We start from the raw sequence: 14,197 nt of genomic DNA on the forward strand, positions 1-14,197 counted from the left end.
TGTGTGTGTGTGTGTGTGTGTGTGTGTGTGTGTGTGTACTGGTAATGGTGAGTCTCTTGAAACCACAAAGCCCAACACCACTGGTACTCCTCCTCCAACAAGCCTATACCTCCTAACCCTTCCCAACCAGTTCCATCAACTAGGGACCACATGTTCAAGTGTATGGGTTTATGGAGTTTATTCTCATTCAAACCACCAAAGTGACTTAAAGAAACAGCGTGGAACCTGAAACTTAGCACACACATATTTGACATTGTCCTGTTAGTATATATGGCTTCTTTTATTTTTTTTGGATACAGGCTCTCTTGTAGTCCAGGCTGTCTTGGAACTTGCTACATAGACCAGGCTGACATAGAAACACTCAGAGATCGGCCGGGCGGTGGTGGCGCACGCCTTTAATCCCAGCACTTGGGAGGCAGAGGCAGGCGGATTTCTGAGTTCGAGAGTTCGAGGCGAGCCTGGTCTACAGAGTGAGTTCCAGGACAGCCAGGGCTACACAGAGAAACCCTGTCTCGAAAAACAAACAAACAAAAAAAGAAACTCAGAGATCCACCCGCTTCTGCTTCCCAAGTGCTGGGGTTAAAGGTGTACATCACCATACCTGGGCATATGTAGCCTTTTATGATAGGGCCTTCATCTGCTTTTCCTGCTGCTGTCTGCTCAGAGGCTCCATACTGAGCCCTTAGCTAGCTCAGCTCTGGGCTGCTTCTGCCTGAAATGTCCCTCATTGCCCGTCTAGTTAACTTGGCCCTTTCCGAAACTACACGTAACTGTCACTCTCCAGAGAAAGCCTTTGCTGTCTTCTTCCAGGCTCAGGCACACTCCTCAGTCCCTTTCCCTTATCCGCTGCACATGTGTCTGGCTTCATAACTGCTAACTGAATGTCCACAAGGCACGGTCCCATGTGGTCCTCCAGCATCAAACCTGACAGGCATCAGATGCTTCGTCATGTGTCAGTTGAGCTGGTGTCTAAGATACTAAACCCCTGACAGGATTCAATTGCCAGGACCCCCAAAAGAAAAACAGAAAGCAGAGTCCCACAGCCTGTCCTCTGATTTCCACACAGCTTGTCAGTGTGTGCACACAGACACACAAACACATATGGAGATACCAGCACACAACACAGACACAAACACACAGGAAGACACACAAACACATGGAGACACAAGCATACAACATAGACACACAGACACAAACACACAGAGACACAGAGACACACATGGAGACACAAGCATACAACATAGACAGACACAAACACACACAGACACACACACACAGATACACAGAGACACAGACACATAGAGACACAGGCACACAACATAGACAGACACAAACACACACAGACACACAGAGATATATACACACAGAGACGCACACACACACACAGACATACACAGAGAGAAAGTCACAAACATACACACACACACACATACACACACACAAAGTAAATGACTAAATGTAAAAAGAAAAACCTATTTAAAACCACATGACAGACCAAGGTGTGAGCCTGTGGTGGGTGCTGTCCCGCCACTCCTCTTACAGTGAGCACCAGACAGTGTTCTCACTGCAGTGACCTATTCAGATCCCACAGGGAGCCTGCTGCACACAGTGTGGTCCCATGCACTTCAGTCCTGTTACCAGATGGGGGTGCCATAAGATAATGCCTCCTTTCCTGTCTTTGAGATGGGGTGAATACTAAACAGACACAGTGTTAGACATGCGTATGAATGTCGCCTGGTCTGTCACATGTTCTCCATCTCGGATACTTCAGACATGTCTCTACTTCCTGTCATTAGAGGCAGACTGCCAGGGAAATTCACTAGACAGAAAATGAGGAGGCAGCTTCGAAGGCATTTGCTGTGTGGGGGTGGGCAGGGATGTCAGGCTTTTCTCCTCTGATAAGCCCCAGTGGGGGAGTGCTGCCTCCGTAGGAAATAGTGTATTAATCTCCTGCCCAGATGAGTGGGAGACAGTCTGTCCCGCTTGATTAACAAGCAGTAGCAGTGTGTTTGGCTCTTGATAAAATACGACACAAACGTTTTTTTGTGATGACTGACTCCGTGCGTAGTCAGCGTGAGCTGCACTGTGTCAGAAGTCATTTGCTTACGTTTCTGTTCCTTTTGTCTGTTGCCTTGGGTGGGATCAAATCTGACTGTAACGCTTCCCAGGCATCCCAGGACATGCTATATGGCCAGAACCTTGGTGTTGCAGTCGTCCGGCTCGGAGTCTGTTCTGAGCGGGAGACTGCAGCGCTGTGTGGGAAGGAGGGTATACTTTGTTTCCGTTTGTCTACTGCAACTCTTTCTTTTTCTGATTTGAGGTCTCACTCTGTAGCCGTGACTGGCCTGGAACTCACAGGGATCTGCCTGCCTCTGACTTCCCACCATGTCCGGCTTTAAATTTATTTTTTATTACCGATTTGTGTATTTTTGTGTGGGGGTGCTCAGGGGGGTTAAAAGAGGTTGTGAGATCCCCAGGAGCTGGAGTTATAAACACCAGACATGAGTGCTAGGAACTGAACTCAGGTCCTGTTGAAAAGCAGCCAGCATTCTTGACCACTGCCCATGTCCCCGGCCCCACTCTTGTGTTTAAGGTGTGGGGGGGGGAGGATCAGTCAATAAAGTATTTGCTGCTCAAACCTGCAGGTCTTCATTCTGTCCTTAGCACCCTCAAGAAATCCAGGCATGACATTGGCCTAGACCCATGGGCAAGCACACCATCACACACAAATATATACATAAACATATGTGAATACATATGTCATCACACATGAATACATACACAAACACACAAAAGACAAATAAATGCCCCCTGATCTTATTAAAAACTTTTTTTATTCCTAATAAAATCCGTGCATCTCCAGTCTTTGTGTTCCCAGGCATAAACAGAGAGCAGCTGCCAAGACCTCTTGTCAGTGACACACAGGACATTTGCGCATTTGTAAAACACTGAGCATGAGCAAAACCAGATGCTGCCCAGTCGCTGCCTGCCTCATGTGGTCCCCTGCAGCCTCCAAGGATCAGGCACTGCCAGCTGCTCTCACAGTGAGCCAGAGCACAGGTGCTGAGCGGTCAGACTTGGAGCCTACACTCAGGCTTTCGGGCTGCAGAGTCCCCCTTTGCATCCACCCGCTGGCCTGATTATGTTCCCATAAATACTGGCCGAAAAATCAGCAGTGGGGCAGTTTTCCCTCCTGAGTGTGTACTCTTTGCACACTAGAAACTGCTGTCAGACGAACAGTGTGGGTCAGATGGGAGACCATTCAGATTGTATGTAATCTCTCGCCTTTCCTGTCTTTGTTCCTTATTTTTAGATTAAAACTTTCCTGGGAAAATGCCATATCTTACTATTTTCTGTGGTGTTTGAATTAAAAAAAAAAAAAAAAAAAAAAGCTGTTAAAAAGAAGAAAGCCACCGGGCGGTGGTGGCACACGCCTTTAATCCCAGCACTTGGGAGGCAGAGGCAAGCGGATTTCTGAGTTTGAGGCAAGCCTGGTCTACAGAGTGAGTTCCAGGACAGCCAGGACTACACAGAGAAACCCTGTCTCAAATAAAAAAAAAAGAAGAAGAAGAAGAAGAAAGCCCACAAATTACTCCCAAGTCATGATAAAGACACACTGAGAGCAGGGCCTTCCCTCCATCCTCTGGAAGTCCCTGAGCGCCTGTGGTGTTCTCAGCTGACCGCACAGTGTCTCTGATGACTCTGCCAGCTTTACCAGTCTCCCTCAGTAGGGGTCTCTCAGCCCCCTTCTCTCCTGCTCCTCCCTGCTGTGACTCTCCTGTCTCAGAGCTGTTGTGTGCACTGTCCCTTCCACTCTTCTGCAGAGTGGAGCAGACACGGAGGTCCTCCCAGCGCCCTGCTCAGGACTGTGAGCTGTACTCAGTGTCTGCTGAGTGTCCTCCCCGTCCTGAGGCCAAGGCAGCTCCTTCAACATCTTCCCTTTATACATCCCGTCCTCTTACTCTCTGTTTCCTGCCTTGATACACGGCCCTGTGTTAACTTTGACATTGTGTTCCTGGTGCCACTTTTCTATCATTGAGTGTACAATTGCACAACCATGCCTAATTGACACCCGGATAAATGCTAGTGACCCAGGAAGGGATAAGTAAACCCCTGAACACTCCTGCCCTCCAAAGACAAGAAGGCCACCGCATCCCAGGGCAGTGGCAGCAGACATCCATGTGAGGCCCATCCCTCCACACAGGTCACTTAGAGAGGAGAAATGGCTGGGTGTGCTGGGACCTACCTGTACTTAGAAGACCAAAACAGGAGAATTGCTAGTTCAGACCAATTTCAACCACATTGAGAACTCAGGAGGGAGAGCTGGGGGGGGGGACATGTCCGATCTGTCTTGAAAAGCAGTGTGTGGCATCCTCAGCCCTGCTCTGACTAGACTATCGCCATTACTGTCCAGATGGGGTGTGTCCTTGACAGGCTGCGTCTTTCCATCCCAGGCCTTGCTCTGCAGCTGTTGATCTAGCTGATGTTTTCTCTTCATCCTTCCTGTTTGCAAGGATATGCAAAGGAGGTTTCTATTTCTTAGTCTTATCGGCAGGGCCAGCAGTTCACCTGTGCAGTGTGCACTCAGGGCGGAGTTAGCCATTTATAAAAGTGTCTCATCCTGACGCTCTGCAGAGACACCACACTGCCTGGCCTTGCGAATGTCATTTGAATCTGATGGTTAGAAGAAGGGAGTGTTTTCGTTGCCTTAGTAAGACTCGTAAAGCCATGAGTCCCAGGGAGCAGACCCTGCTCTTGACCTCAGTCATGGTGAGGCCTGGAGGCAAAACCCACACTAGTAACCTAAACAGAAAATGCAATGGTGTATGTAATTACTGACCAGACATGACAAGGAATGAAAAGGACTCTGAGGATGGTGGACATTGGGCTGGGATATGACTAGGTAGAATACTTGGGTGGACATGTGTGGGGCCAACTTCAGTATTTCTAGCCCCAGTAAGCTACCTGATAGTAGGCTGGGCATGTGGCTCAGGAGAGCATAATGGAGCCCTGGGGGCCCATCCTCTGTACCCCATAACCTGGGCATGTTACCCAGCACTCACTTGGAAGAAGAACTGAGGCTAAAGGTCACCCTTGGAAGCTTAGCCTGGGCACTGTCTCAGAAAGGGAAAGGAAGAAAGAGGGGAGAGACAAGAAGGAGAGAGGGGGAGAGGAGGAGAAATGTAGTGGCTTAGCTTTGTTTTATAATCTTGGGCAAATGATCTTGTTTCTTGAAACTTAAAATAAGGAAGCTGTGTGTTTTGTGACAGTCGGTGAAGAGTTTGTTGAAGTGAATGGTATTCTTTACAAGGTGTTTCTTTGTTGGTAGTTGACATCAGAGGCCATCAGAGGCCTACTATGCTGGTCCTCTTAGCTGCTGTGCAGCAGAGTGGAGAGGCCAAAGTGTCCACAGAATGGCATGCACCGTCCTGGACGGCAGAGCCTCAAGGCTGCTTAGGCAGTGGCTATGATCAGGCGTGGCTGTAAGCCATTTGTGGGAAATGGGTCAGTTTCCTGAGTGAACATTGCTACATGGCAAAACCTAAAATCTACTTGCGTCATATGAGGTTAGAGAACAACCTTTGCAGGAGCTGAGTCTGTGATATGGATCATCCGATGGCTCAAACTCAGGTCAGCAGGCTCTACCGCAGACACCCATACTGTTTGCAGTCATGTTTTTACATTGATTTCTGTTTATGAGTGTTTCCTTGCATTATATGTGTACTGTGTGTATGCCTGTGGAGGTTGGAGAGAGCATCAGATCCCCTAGAACTGAGTTTCAGATGCCTATGAGCTGCCATGTGGGTGCTAGGAATTGAACCTGTGTCTTCTGAAAAAGCAACAAGCGTTCTAAACGGCTGAGCCACCTCTCCAGCCCCTGCAGTAAATTTAGACTTGTAGAAACGTTTCCGAAAGTCAAGGTGTGCCCATAAATCATTCACTTAGCTGCTGTTAGTGTCCCCCGTGATCAGAACACACACGTTAGCTCTGTACTAGCTAAGTACAGACTGCCTGCAGTGTCACCCACTTCCCACCAGCATGCATGCCCCTTGTCTCAGTTCAGTCCGGATTCTAGTTGCCAAGAGATGTTATGCTCCCTTGCTGTTCATTAGCCTGTGGTAGCCTGTCTTTCCTGACCTTGACACTTGAAGATTGGTCAGGTATTTTCTAGAATGCCTTTAAAAAAAAATTATCTTATTTTTATTTGTATGTATGTTTTCTAAAATGAGCGAATTTTCAAATAGATAATTTGCAAAGGAAGGTACATAAAGTGACAAGGCCAGGAAGCTCTTGTCAAAATACCCAGCATAGTTAGACTTTAAGGAAATAAGTCTTCAAAGGACTGAGACCTGGTGAGCACAGGCAGCTGGAATTCCCGTGCCTTGCCGACTAGAAAACAAAGCAGCACTGTGCTTTGAGAAGAGGACATTTTTTTCATCACTTCTAGGGCACATGGACTGTCCACCAAATCCAGCAGCTTCATAAGTCCACCGAAAAACAGATCCCATCAAGGCTCACCTAAGGTCACTGACTGTTGTAGTCACAGCAGCCCGAGTCAAAAGGCATCCGGATGAATGCTATCAAGTATGATGAAACTTTAGCAATGAGAAGCATACTCCTGGGCTGTAGAGATGCTCTGCTAGGAAGACCGCTCGCCGCACTTGCAGAGCGCCGAATTCAGTTTCCAGCGCCCACACCAGTGGGCTCAGTTACCTGTAACTTCAGCTCCAAGGGTTTTGACGTCGTCTGCTGCCCTCCGTGGGCACTGAACTCATACACATATCCCTACACACACACAGACACACAGACACACACACACACACACACAAACAAAAAAGAAGGAAGGAAGGAAGAAAGGAAGGAGAGAGAGAGAGAGAGAGAGAGAGAGAGAGAGAGAGAGAGAGAGAGAGAGAGGCGGGTGCCTGACGAAAGCCGCGCATGACTGAATGCCAGGAGCTGCAATATGCAGCGGAGACAGTCCCCCTCTGTGAGAGGCACTGTCTGAGCCTCTGCTGTCTGTCTTGACAGTCACTACAGCCAAGGTTCTTGTGAGGAGAGCGGATGGGGGTGGGGGAAGGGGGTCAAGAGAGGCTGGGTGCAATGCGCTGATGCCTTGCCGAGCTGTGTTGTCCATTTGTCTTCCTCATTGTGTCAGCCATGCGTCTGATTTTCTGAGTTGTGTCTGTTGGCCTTGCTTCCAGGTGGATCTACCTTAATGATCAGAACCTATGCATCCCTGCCAGTTCCTCCTTTGTCTATGGAGCCGTCCCCATAGGAGCCAGTATTTATGTTATCGGAGACCTTGACACAGGTGAGAAAGCTGCGATGCTCTCCCAGGAGCTGCTCGCTGTGGTTCAGGGGCGTCCGCTCAGCTCTGCTCCCTCTGTGGCTTAGGTACCAACTACGACTACGTGCGGGAGTTTAAGAGAAGCACGGGCACCTGGCACCACACGAAGCCACTCCTGCCGTCCGACCTTCGGCGCACAGGCTGCGCAGCCCTGCGCATAGCCAACTGCAAGCTCTTCCGCCTGCAGCTGCAACAAGGCTTGTTCCGCATCCGGGTCCATTCCCCTTGAGGAGGAAGAGGAGCCAAAAGTGAGATCCTGCCCCAAGTGTATCATGTGGCTGGCTGGCAGCAAGCACAGAGAAGCAGCCCCATCTTGCTGTGTGCTGGGCTTCAGTATGGTTACTCTTTGGTGGTTTTTTAATGCTTAGAAGCTCAGGCTTCTGCCCTTGTCTGGAGACGGAGTACTGTTGAAAAACTACCTGGGAGGAATCAGTTCCTCCAGCCTGGTGCGTCCGTAACCAAGGCTAGTGAGTGTCCTAGGAGAAGGGTGTGGGGGTTGGTGTCATGTGAAATATCAAAGTTAAAGCCCTAAGGTGCATTTTCCCAGAAGGGAACTCTTACCTGACTGACTGCTGCGTTCCAGTGTGTGTGGCTGTGGTAAACAAACAGAATCCATATATGCAAACCAACATACCCGGCACGGCACACACGGCACACGCGGCTGGCCTTGTGCTGCACGGGAGGGTAGAGTGCCTGGCCCCGCCCAGTAATTGAGGTTTGTGCAGTTAGTTCCCACTTAATCCTAGTGCTCTGTCTTAAGACTTAAAAACTATATTCTGATGAATTGAAACTAAGACAAACTCCTCTCTGGCAACAGTCTACCTTAGTAAAGATTCAGTCTCCCGAGAAGCTCGGGCCTGAACCCTTTTTGTGAGCTTAAAGGAACCGCTCACCATAAAAGATCCTGCGCCAGGCCGAGAGAGTTCTGGGGTGGCGCTGTGAGATCGTCGGGAGCTCAGTCATATATTCTTGCTGTCCACCTGGAAAAGCAGAACCATTTTCTATGCTCCAGGCTGTTAGTGCAGAGGAGGCTTCAGACAGAGTCGGGCAAAGGAGAGTTCCGCTATCACTAAAAACAGAGAGACATGGAAAAAAAAAAGCTGTCCGGGTACCGTGTATAGGAATCAAAAGGTCTGCATTTGATCTGTCTGAAAGCACACTCAGTCCTGTTTACTGCTGCTTAGAGCTACAAGCTTGTCTTTGAATGCAGGCATGTGTAGAACTGTGTCTTCGTAACAGGCCGCTCCCAAAGCGTAGGAGTTTAGATGAATTTTGCTCCCAGTAATGTTTGCCTGGTAGAATAAACTACCTCAACTTAATTTTATTCTGTTCCCATTAGTACCCTTCCCCATCAGTCACCTCCGCTTTCACCCTCCCTTTCACTTCCCCTTAGTCAAAAGAATTCTTTAGTTAGTGGGAGTTCTCTCGTAAGATATTTTGTTTTCCATTTAGATTATGGCACCTTGGTGTGAAACAAGAGACTTGACACACTGGATTATTTCATGGTGTGCAATGTCAAGTTTCTAGTCAGCTTGACAGAGAGTTCCTCGTTTCTAACTGTTTTCTTCACATTTCTTTCTCTTAAAGTAGGAGTGTAAAAGGCAACATTGTACCTTGTGATTGCTAAATGTAGAAGTATATCCTTTGGTTATATTGGAGGACAGGAATTTCTTCTAGAAACTTCCTACGTGAGATGTTTATATGCAGTTAAAGTGCATATAAGACATCAATCCTCTTTTCCTAAAAGGGTGGACTCTCTGCAGGATTTTCTTACACTTGCTGGGAGCCGTCAGCACTAAGAAGTTACTAAAAAGAGGCGGGGGTGGGGTATAAAAGGGGCTGGGACCCACTTCCTAACTGCTATGGCCAGAAGTAACTTGGCAAGAGAAGGTCTGAGATTTTTATCCCTTGCAGTAGGCCAGGTGTGCCACACATTCATGGCATCCAGTGAATTCGATGTCACTCACCGCCAGCCTTGGGTTGTGTGATGCGTTTCGGCCACATTGTTGGCACGTTCCCCCACTGGGAAGCTTTCCGTCCCAGAAGCTGCTCAGAGAAGCACTGTCTGCTGCTGCTGAGATGGTGGCTTCAGAGGAGAGAAACTGCCAAAAAGGGCAAGTTGACTTTGGTGAAACACCTGCACAGGACAGAGCCATGGCCAGCCAGAGCAGAGAGAAACTGATATCCAGGACAGCTGTGGTAACGGCTCTGTTTTGGTTGATGTTTGTTTGTTTGTTTGTTTTTAACTCCTGAAATTTAAAATTCTTCTCAGTCTGCTTCAGGCCTCTCCAAGGAGAGACAGTTTCTTGTTTAGAGCAGTAGGTGACAGCAGTGTCACTGGTGCCTGTTGACTTGATCAGTTCACTTTAAAAAAAAAAAAAATCACAAACAAACAAAAAACAAAACAGGTTTTCAGTTCAGTTTATTGACACAGTAGCTGCAGAAATTAATATTTTATAAAATAAATTTGCAACTTAATATGGGATGCAATATCAACAAAAGCTGCTAAGTGCCAAACTATTATTTTGTGTGTGTGTGTGTATGTGTGTGTCTGTGTGTGTGTGTGTGTGTGTATAAAACCATCTTGTTGACAAGTAGGGCTATATATTGAGTTTTATTTTGATGTTTCAGTCAGGCAGACCTCTTCCTAACTCCTCTTTCAGCGCTGTGGAATAGCTTGTGGCGCCTCTGGCGCGGGCTTGTTTTATTACCCCGCTTGTGTCTCAGCATCTTGAGTGGTCCTTCTCTCCTCTGTAAGGCACTCTGACCAGATGCATGCTATTGCATTTGGCAACTGAGGCTAGATCTTAAAATTTGAAACACAAACATCTTTGGGGGAAGTGCAATTTCTTTTTACTGGAAGGTCGTCTCTTAACTACAGTAGGCAGATGAAGGCACTCTCCTCAGCTGTGTCTAAAGTAGGCTTGCTGCTTGTTTGTTTGCTTGCTTGTTTTTCTAGCATATCTAACACAGATTTTTTTCAAAGATTTAAGTGCTTAATTTGAAATGAAGTTTGTTTGTTTGTTTGTTTTGTTTTTTAATCTCAAGAGTGAGTGTCCTGTGAGAAGAAAGAGTGCTCGAATGTGTGTGTGTGCAGGCTGTGCCACGTAACTTGACAGTCCGTCTGTATATGTTTACTTTTGAATTGTAGTCACAAGCTACACGCACTACTGTCTCCTGGTGCTTCAGATAAGCCCTTGAAACCCTCGACCTTCAGTTACATGGCTGTGTCAAACACATATTTCGTGTAAATGTGGAACTCTTTGTAGACAGTAGTCGGTTTTGCTAGGTTGCATCTCTCTTCCTTAGTAGGATTTTTAAAAATGTATTTACCAACTAGTGGTTGGTTCTGGAAAGGGCCAGTCTAGGGCTGAGCCTGACTGCTCAGAGGAGTCATGGCTCCGGCTGGACTTTTCATACGATCCAGCAACCAAAGGGCCTGGGGGTTGTGTCTGAGCCTTGTTTGTGCTGGAACAGGTGTTCTGTTACGTCGCTCTGAGCACTGCTGCTGAGGTACTCTGATGGCCAAGGACTCGAAGATGTCATTTTATTCTTTATAAGTGGGCAGAGGCCAACCCTAAGCAGGAGAGGGTGACAGTAGAGTTGTCCTTGCTGTGGTGCCTCGGGTCTGAAGGGCCACCAGTCAGGTGTCTGGGGAAACAGCACCTCTTGAGGGCTACACTTAATATCCCCTACCCAGTATACTACACCTGGGGTTCCAGAAGTTCTCTAAGGAGTGTGACAAGCCCTGCAGTGCTGTCTTCTAGAAGGCTGGGTTTCCTGATTGCACAGCCCTCCCGTGGTTAGTGAAGACATGGATGCTCTGGGAAGGGGTGAGGTAGCTTTCACTGTATGCACCTTGAGGCCCAGAACTGCCTGGAAAATACCCGCCGAAGGGAGAGCAAGGCTTCTTTGTGATGGTGACTCCCCTTGATCTGAGAGCCCTGAGGAAGCCAGTGACTGATGAGGCATGGCAGTGTCTGTATCACTCAGCAAATACTGACCTACTCCCGAGAGCTGCACTTGTGTTTCCGGGACCCTCCTAAGGAAGCAGGTGGGATTCAGCCCTCCCTATCTGGCTTATGAAGTCACTGGAGCTTGAGCGAGGACCTCTGTGTGAGTTGATCTGGGTTTGCAAAGCAGGTACTGAGTCTAAGCACCCCAGCCTTCATTGCGGCGCTTTGCACTAAGCAGAGAATGCTCTCATCAGTTCTGCTGGATTTTAAATGAAAAGATGTGTGCATCGGTGGGCTGGCCTGAGGAGCAGGAAACTAGGACAGATTCAGAGACACCAAGTGCCTCATGTACCCAGCCCATGCCTGTGTCTCCAAAGGTTTCTGCGGGACAGTTGAAGCCCTGTGCACACACATCTCATGATAGTATTCATCATACTAGCGTTAGGTTGATTTACTGCATCTTACATGAGCTTAGAATCTTTTCCAGAACTTTCTGCTTTGATTTTTTCATTTCTGAGGTGGCTGCAGATGCTCTCCTCTTCCTACAAGGGACATCCAGATGTGAGCAGCAGCCAGATGCAGAAGTGAGGCCCGTGGGCTTCCCAAGGGTAGTCCAGCCCATTCAACAGGAACTTGATTTTTTTTTTCTTGGCACGCAGGTGTTTTTATTTCTAAAAAGTATGCATCACTCATAGTATGGTTTCAGCTTCCGGAACCAAGCCTTTCCAGCTGAAGAAACTGGATAACCTTTGTTTCTCCCTGTCAGTTAGCTGTTGGGAGTCTCGGGCTTTACTGAGTGTCTTCTAGAAGCAAAGCAGGGGTTTGCTCATAAAGACTAAAGCTAACGCTTCATTGAATTTGCCCCATGCAGTCAGAAGGGAAGGAAAACTGCCTTGGCACACTGGGTGGGGGGGGTGTCTTTCTGCCTTTTGAATAGTCCCCCAAAACTCCTTCCAGCTCTGTTAGCTATACACATACAGTTATGGGGTAGGCAGGAAAGCGCGCACATTGGCCCAGAGTGGAGAGGAGCCTCCGCTCAGGAGGATGTCTCACTCCTGCCTGTGAAGCCGTGGCAGCCCTGAATTCTAGGCTCAGCTACATTTTTTGCAGCTGTGAGTAGTTCTGCCTTCTGCCTGATGAGTTCTGTTCCTTCTTTTACTTTTAAGCATTTTAGATCCGACAGTAGATTTAGGGGCCCTCTTCTGTTGTTCTTCCTCCTCAGATACGGTGAAGATACACCTTAGACTCTGGTGCTGAATTTCTTCCAGCAGCACCAGAGAAGTCTCCTCTGGCTGCTTTGTGGCCTTTCTTGGTGAACTGGATGGGTAGTGCTTACACTCACTCCTGTTCTTAGTGTCTGTGCTCAGATCCCTCACGATGTAGAACTGGGCTTGGTTCCCTGACAGGTGTGAAGTCGTCAGTGTTCTGTCCTGTAACAAAAGGCAGGAAGTGAGGAGTGAGGAGTGAGGAGTGAGGAGTCCGAGCCTCTCGGGCTTGTTTTCCATCCCACTCCCGCTTTTTTTTTTTTTTTTTAACTAGGCACTTTAAACCTGGAGGAGCTGTAATTCTTCAGGGGCTACTGCAAGGTGATTACTTGAAACTCAACTTGAACTTGAAAGAGTCATTTCAAAGGCTGTGTTTTCCCCGTAGCAGAAAAGTAGCGTATGCACACAGCAGGGCTGCGCGGAATAGAGAGAGGGCTTAGTTTCTGTCCTTGTTAGGATCAGAGAAGAGAGCTCCTGTCTAATTTGACACAGTTTGCAACTTCGATGCCTGCCTGAGGCTGCTGTTACAGTTCTTGAAAGGTGCTGTTGTTTCTTGGGAGGTTTTCCTTTTTACTGGCCCCTTACTATGTTCTCTTCCCTTCAGTCCTTATAGGCCAGATGTCAGAATGAAGCAAATATGTTCCAGGTTCAAGACTGAGGTTGACCCAACTCTCTCGAGTCATGTTCTACCTAAAATCATGACTGGTGTGATTTGTCACACATGACAGGGGACTCTCCTACACTTCACCCTGTATATCTGTTCTCCATACCACCAGTAACAGATCCTCAATGTCCCAGCCTCTGGTCTCTGCTGGTCCCCAAGTCAGGGTGAAGTTGCTGAGGGAGCTCTGCCATTGGAGACTCTCTCCCAGGAGTTAGCTCCCATAGGAATTGGCCGTCTCTCAGGTCCCAGGTGGACCTGGCCGACTTAAATGGAAGACTTGGGTAGTCAGTAGTCAAAAGAACCCTGTGCTCTTCTCAGAGCCTGATCCTCTCCTCAGCCCTGCATAGAGCGCTCACCTTCAGATCCAGGACTCTCCTTAAGAGACCCAGCTCTCCCCTCAGAGTCCTGCCTCCTCTCACAGGCCTGAGCTCTCCTCACAGGCTTGCATGCCTAGATTAACTAAAGTACATCGTGCAATAGACATTAAATTTATGTGCTGATGCCTTTCACAGTTGGCCCAGAGACTAGAAAATGGCAAAACTTCTCCTCGGGTGGCAATATATAGCAGCATCTCAGCCCAGCTGAGCTGCCAACAGGAGCCCATGATTTCCGTGAGCAGCATCTAAGAGAACAGCTCTTCTCTTCCTGCTCTGGCCCCAGATCCATGGGTTCAGTAGTTACTAGGAAATTACCTGGCACTTGAACAGGTCCAGTGGTCAGGAGCATGGGCTCTGGAGTTGGGAAACCCAGGGCTGCAGACTTGTATCACCTGTCTTCTGGTCCCAAGACTCAGTTCAGTTTGTCTTTGGAGGAAGGGCAGTGTGCGTTTTGGCCTCTGTGGGTTCTAAAACAAAGGTGATTGTGGGGCCTGGGCCACTGTGTTACATGTCAGGGTGACTGTGGGCCACTGTGTTACACATCAGGGTGACTGTGGGCCGCTGTGTTACATGTCAGGGTGACTGTG

General features: G+C 48.2%; 1 protein-coding gene across 1 annotated transcript in view; it reads left to right on the top strand.

Moving 5' to 3' along the window:
- Window positions 1–9,185, top strand: part of Gan (gigaxonin) — a 50,496-nt gene extending 41,311 nt beyond the window's left edge. The window contains exons 10-11 of the mRNA XM_028753357.1: window positions 7,203–7,312; window positions 7,396–9,185. Coding sequence (XP_028609190.1) covers window positions 7,203–7,312; window positions 7,396–7,577 — 292 coding nt within the window. The 3' untranslated portion in view covers window positions 7,578–9,185. The remainder of the gene's footprint in view (window positions 1–7,202; window positions 7,313–7,395) is intronic.
- The last annotated feature ends 5,012 nt before the right edge of the window (window positions 9,186–14,197 follow it).

The sequence above is a fragment of the Grammomys surdaster genome, unplaced genomic scaffold (assembly GCF_004785775.1).
Source record: "Grammomys surdaster isolate TR1022 unplaced genomic scaffold, NIH_TR_1.0 128, whole genome shotgun sequence".
In the NCBI taxonomy this organism is placed as follows: Eukaryota; Metazoa; Chordata; class Mammalia; order Rodentia; family Muridae; genus Grammomys; species Grammomys surdaster.